This window comes from Fulmarus glacialis, unplaced genomic scaffold, assembly GCF_000690835.1.
Source record: "Fulmarus glacialis isolate BGI_N327 unplaced genomic scaffold, ASM69083v1 scaffold1425, whole genome shotgun sequence".
Classification (NCBI taxonomy): Eukaryota; Metazoa; Chordata; class Aves; order Procellariiformes; family Procellariidae; genus Fulmarus; species Fulmarus glacialis.
The window spans coordinates 72,399-78,755 of NW_009214685.1; the positions used below are offsets into that span (position 1 = coordinate 72,399).

The following is a 6,357-nucleotide window of genomic DNA, read 5'->3' on the forward strand; positions in this document are numbered from 1 at the left end:
AGACCACTGGCAATCTGGCATTTATGGCAGGCTCTCAAAATGGCCGTAGAAATTTTGTGAAGCCAACAAAAAATTCTGAGGGCAGATTTAAATTCAGATTAAACCTGGGAATGCCTGGCTCATCTACTTGTTTGTTTTAAGGAGCCTCAAAAACCAGCATTTTCCAGGATTTTGAAGTGGATTCAAGTAATTTTCCATAGGAAGCACTGGCAATCTGGCATTTATGGCAGGCTCTCAAAATGGCCGTAGAAATTTTGTGAAGCCAACAAAAAATTCTGAGGGCAGATTTAAATTCAGATTAAACCTGGGAATGCCTGGCTCATCTACTTGTTTGTTTTAAGGAGCCTCAAAAACCAGCATTTTCCAGGATTTTGAAGTGGATTCAAGTAATTTTCCATAGGAAGAGGAATTTTTTTAAACTGCTGCAGTGCAGGGACAGAAATCTTATCTCTGATCTGTACAGAAAAATCTCTAACACTGCTCTTCCTACCTCCCACTTTTCCTTTCCAACAAGAAAGATGGAAAAAGAAGCAAGAGAAAGAGGAAAAAAAAAGATGACTTTTTTTCAAACTAAAGAAAACTTTAAGTCACTGAAAATATTTGAACAGAAATAAATACAAATTAGCCAACAATCGAGCAACTAATTTTATTTAAAATGAAACACAACTAAATTTTATATGACAGAAGATACCAAAAAATTGGTGAATGTCTCATGTTTGGGAGGGCTTTGCTTTTTTCCCCCTAATTCAGCAAATATAGTAGATCCTCCCTGATGGAGAACCGCAACCAGATGGCATTTGTAGCTGATCTGTGCAATTGATGAGACAGATGTAAAACTGCTCTCCTCAAAACTTGCTGCAATTCTGTATGCTTTGGCCAGTGAAACTGTCCTTGCACTGTGATACAGTCTAATACCAAGTGCCCTAAGCCCTGTGCTAGCTTTGATTTTCCTTTGAAACTAAGTGTTGAAATATAAAGAGAAAAGTCCATGTGAAAGAAAATGTTCCTGGCATCCCCTCGACTGAACATAAATAATCTAAAATCATATTTAATTTGAAACTGTGTTGCTCTGAAGGGTGTTTTGAAAAAGTGAAGCACTTGTGGCTGCAATTAAGAGCTAATTAGGACTGCCACAATCCCAGCCCACTCACTGGCCGTTTGCCGGCGAAGTGCTGCGGCACGGCTGGGGACGCGCCCCGGGAGCAGAGCAATGCGGAGGCAGAGACCAGGCAGGCATTAGGAAGGCCAAGGCACTATAGTCAGGCCTGCTTAATCTGAATTTGTTTGCAATTGGATTTAAAAAAAAGGCAGATTTTGTGTTGTTTTAACACTGCTACAAATTGCACGGGCGGTAATGTATTTGTTCCAGCCAGAGACGCAGGACAGATTAGACAGGACTCGCTATGGCTTTGTTGAGCCCCCACTGCTTTCCTCTCTCCCTTTAAAAGGATTTCTGAATAAAATCAAGTGCTATTTATTAGAAGTCTCCTTTCACCGGGAAGTCAAAAGGGTCTAATGTAACTGCCGTGTAAGTCTAAGCCAGTGAAGGCTGGCAGCAGCGACCAGTGCTTTCAGTGGGAGCCACCCCTCGCTGACGAGGGTGTCCCAGGAACACTGCACCAAGGCTGAATTTGGCACAGGTGAAAAATGTGGCCATGAGATTCTGCTGTCAACAAATTTGTTCCCCTGGCTTGCAGGAGGGCAAACAAGGAAACAAATGGTGTCACGCATAGGACAGGAGGGATTTAACTCACTGGGCAGAGATGGGGGGGAGCAGGAGGTCTTGGCCCCGTGGACAACGTCCTCTCCCTGGTGCTACAGCCAAGCGGCAGTGCCTCTGCTCACCTTTTCCTGACCCAAAGGAGCGGTTCTGACCTTGCATCACAAGGAACCAAAAAAGGCAAGGCCGAAAAAAGAGGCTCAAGCGCCTGCTGAATGTCTCTGTGCTGAGAAGTCAGCAGCAGGGCAGCAGCGGCAGCGAGAGCCTCCCCCATGGCCCCGCGCGGATCCTGGGACGCTCATCCCAGGGGGACCAAGCGGTCTCCAGTGCTCTTGCGCTTGATTTCTTCCGAGAAAGGCAGCGAGAAAACCCATGGGAAGTGGTTTGGATAATTTTGGATAATTTTGGTAATGTTTACTGTCATGTAAAAATGTCCCTTAGGATTTAGCCGAACACCAGCCAGTGATGATGGGCAACCCACTGAACAGTGAGACAGTTGCAATCTCTGGCCGTTAGTGACTAGGGCTGAATTTAAGTAAAGTAGAAAACCTGAAGGAATCAACAACAAAATATGCAAGAAACCGAAAACCAAGTTCGGAAGCTAATCAGTGCCCTCGTTGTCCCTATAATAAGTGATAAAATCCCTCCTTTAAAAAAATGCTTTTTGAGCTGTTGATGAAAAAATGCTATGTAAACACTAAGTCTCTTAGTTTGTATTTAAACATTACTTAACAATCCAGTGTTACTATAAAATTGTTTAATTCTAAAAATGTCAAGCAACAGGAATATAACTGCCTGTTTATCAGAGATTTAATAACAAAAATTAGAATAAATGTTGACCAGATAAAAACCTAATGTGGAAATACTTAAAAATGCTACTCTTGGAATTGATCCACCTACATGTTAAAAAAAATGAGGCTATTTATGATTCATTCAATAGGATTATTCCCTTGCTTCCTGTTTTCAAACAAAGCAATCAACCTCCGATCAAAATAAGCACTATGGCCAAGACCGTTAACTAGTTGCACTTGCGAGAGTTATGCCAATTGCAGCCACCCAAGAATCCAGCGGTGCCACCAATGTCATCAGTTTTTCATTAGCCCTTGTGAAGTGAGATACTTTTCTTAAAGACTTAACTCCCAGAGCTATGTGATTAGAAGACATATTGACTTTTTAATAGCATTTTTGCAGAGGAAAGCTTCAAATACTATGCAGGTGAATTAAAATTGCTCAAAAAAATCAGAAAGAAATGCCAAAAGTGCACTCAGGTGACATTGTTATTACCTGAATCTGATTAGCTTTAAGCCTCATGGCTGTCGAGGCCCAACTCATTATTTTTGGATGGTAATTCCCATCTAATCTGTCTGTTCTACGTGAAAACACATGGTTACATCTGTGCTCATGGACAAGACATGCAGAGAGGAAAAAATGTCATCTGTTTTGTCTGAGATACATTCACATGCTATGAGGATTTAGCTTTCTTCAGCTGCAAGTGTGTAGCTGAATGTTAATGGGAAGAACAGTTCTGAAATAAGGGGGGAACCTAAGTGTACATCCAGTTTCAAAATGGACTTCTCACAGTTCTGTCAACCTCACCCTGAAGCTACAGAGGACAAATGCAGGACTGCAACAACTAGAGTTCCTGTGGATGAAATGGCGCACAGCACCCAGGAGATGGAGTTCTCCAACTTCTCTTGCCTTTCAGTGAGACTTGGGAATATATGCATGTATGTCCCTTCAAAAGGCCAAGGTAATATTCCCACTGCAGCGCTCCGCTGTGAGCAAGCAAAGCTAAGCTATGAAAAATACATAAACACTGGCTATTTGCATTTGAATGAAAATAAAGGTAGTCTGAAAAGAAGGATGGAATAAATTCTTGAATCAATGACATTCTGGACCCTGGATAATGGTGCAGTTATCTTAACTCTAATCTCAACTCAAATGGATTAGCATACTCTAGGAAATGTGTTCGCTGCCCTGTTAATCAAGACAGAGTAAACAATACAACCCCGGCTAACCCTCACTGCTCTAGATGAAAGCCCAAATCAACAATGTGCTTATTTTTCTGGAGATTATGGGAAATCTTGTTCTGTTTTTATTGCTTAGATGTTAGCTGATTGAGTCTGCAGAACTTTGCTCACACGCTAGGCGGCAGTGCCCACCACCACTGCCACCAATACCATCGTACCTGACTCTGCCACATCAGCAATGTTCACCCCTTGCTCTTGTGCCATGAAGCCCAGGACGGAAAAAATTGCGAAGCCAGACACAAAACTGGTACCACTGTTCAGGCATCCCAGCAGCAAACAGTCCCTAAGTCACACATATGTCATGGAGCAAGTTAATTAAAAAAAAATTAACCCATTGTCCCTACTTTATTTACATCATTTAGCTAAAACACTAAACCCCCTTGGATGGAAACTTGCCTATAGCAGTTGTATTTGTACTTGTTGTAGCTCCCCAGGGAAGTCATTGCTCCTAAGCAGATTGCATATGAGAAGAAGATTTGTGTCCCTGCATCTATCCAGACCTAAAGGGAAAGACGGAAAGATTGTTATTACTGGCATCATTGCACTGCAACACTCAATGCAAACACACAGTTCAAACTATGCAAAATCAACAAAAGAATTGCTTCCATTGAGAGTGATAGCTAAAGGATCAGGGAGGGAGGGAAAGTGAACATCACATTTGCAAGTTTGGCTTTTACAGGGAAAAGAAAATCGTTAGCGTCAGAGCCTACAAGAACATCATCTCTTTAACAGTTCCTGTATCCCCTCCCCAGAGATGCTCAGTAGTTCTAGTTTCTTAGTCATTCAGCTGATCCTTCCTGTTGGCGCAACAATAAATGTGTTTCAGCGCAATAGGAAATGCAGAAGTATTTATAACACTGCTCATTTCTGTTGTAACTCATTTCAGTTAGAATCAGCTGACAGAGTCACTAAACTGAGGATGTGAAAAGCTTGAGAAACAGGTTTGTGTATTTGGTTTGTTTATTTTTCTAGCTTCCCGGTTGGTTTTGTACCTGTTCAAATGCAAGATAAAAAGCCATAGGGGTGGGGGGAAAACAAGCAAAATACAATGCACTTTATAAGATATGTATCTGATCTCGGTCTCATGATTCTTTCTCCTGATTACATTAAAAAAACATATACAGAGTGAAATAACAGTACACCATCAACTTCCCAGTTAATAAATATGTGGCAAGCTATCAAAATGCGTCCATTGAATCCCATCTGTTCACTTCTTTCTGCTAATGCAAGTCTGGTAACGCCAGTAGAAACCACCAAGGAGTCTGAGTAAGTGAGAACTATGACTGTAGACCATTACCTCCTCCCTCCCACCATCGCTTTCCAACACCTTGCTGACTGGTGTCTTCTTGGAGATGCTGCTTTTGCTAGACCATGGGAGGGGGCCTGCCAGCTCACATGAATCTCTTCTACGTTATTGGCTGATGCTCTGGGCTTAGGGCTAATAGTAGATCATAAAAATGATAAGAGTCCCATAAAAGAAGATTCATTCATAAAATATAATGTCTCCTGTGAAGAGGCTGTCTTGTATAAAGAGGGCAAGACTAGAGAATGAACCAAATTTCCACAACGTTTCTTTCAATTACGCTTTTTCTACTTCGGTTATTTACCTATCATTGGAGTTTTATTTTAACCAAATACTCATTAGAAAGAAATAGCAAAGGCAGACGTTATTCCCTCTCACTGTGACCATTTTGTTACTTTCAAAGATCACTTGTTTTCTTTTTTTGGGGGGGTATTGCTTTTTTTTTGCATTTCTCACATGATCACTGTTGGCTGAAACGATGCTGGTCTGCTCAAGTGTCACATATTTGCACTCTGTCAGCACAGACAGGAATCTTTATCTAATCACAGCCTATACAGAACGAGTAAGCCTAGCTCTACTAGCCAGGGCTTAGCGAACGGTAGTTCCTGTGCCTCAGAAGGCATTTTTCTCCACCTTTGCATGGGTTTTCATTCTTCTATTATTTCATTCACCTCTTTCCCAATCTCCTCCTATTGAGCAGTGGGAGCTTAGTGACACTGGTACTCACAGTTGTCGCTTGTTGTTCCATCTCTGAAGCTCACGTGTCTCTCCTTTGAAACTAAAGACTATCCTCATTAAAAAAAATGCATCTCCCTTACCTTACCAACAAGAAAGCTGAGATTGTATAACGGGACAGAGTCTACAGCCTCAGAGTCCTTTGACACAAAAAAAATACACACGCATACACACACATACATACACATGGAAAGATGCATTAACACATATAACAGTGACCTTCTCAAGCAGATCTCTGGAAAATATAACCCAGCATTAATGTTCATGCTATATTTGGACCTCTAAAAACCATGGAAAAAAAATCTATTGCCATTACATCACCACCATCACCCTCCACCATCCCCCTTTGCATAGGAAATTGTCCCGCTCCCCACCCCTGGTTCTGTACCTGTGGGTCAGCTAACCGTGAGATATCAGGATAAAGGTAAAACTTGATGCCTTCTGCAGCTCCAGGCAGGGTCACACCACGGATGAGCAGAACAAGGAGCATGACGAATGGGAATGTGGCAGTGATGTACACTACCTGGCAATAAAAAAAAAAAAAAAGGTATGTTTAGCCTGGGGACGCC

General features: G+C 41.8%; 1 protein-coding gene across 4 annotated transcripts in view; it reads right to left on the reverse strand.

The window, feature by feature from the left end:
* Window positions 1–6,357, reverse strand: part of SLC6A6 (solute carrier family 6 (neurotransmitter transporter), member 6) — a 48,636-nt gene that overhangs the window by 9,871 nt on the left and 32,408 nt on the right. For all 4 annotated transcript variants that reach the window (XM_009578625.1, XM_009578624.1, XM_009578622.1 and 1 more), the window contains 3 exons: window positions 6,177–6,311; window positions 4,147–4,250; window positions 3,909–4,033 (listed from right to left, as the gene is read on the reverse strand). In XM_009578625.1, coding sequence (XP_009576920.1) covers window positions 3,909–4,033; window positions 4,147–4,250; window positions 6,177–6,311 — 364 coding nt within the window. The remainder of the gene's footprint in view (window positions 1–3,908; window positions 4,034–4,146; window positions 4,251–6,176; window positions 6,312–6,357) is intronic.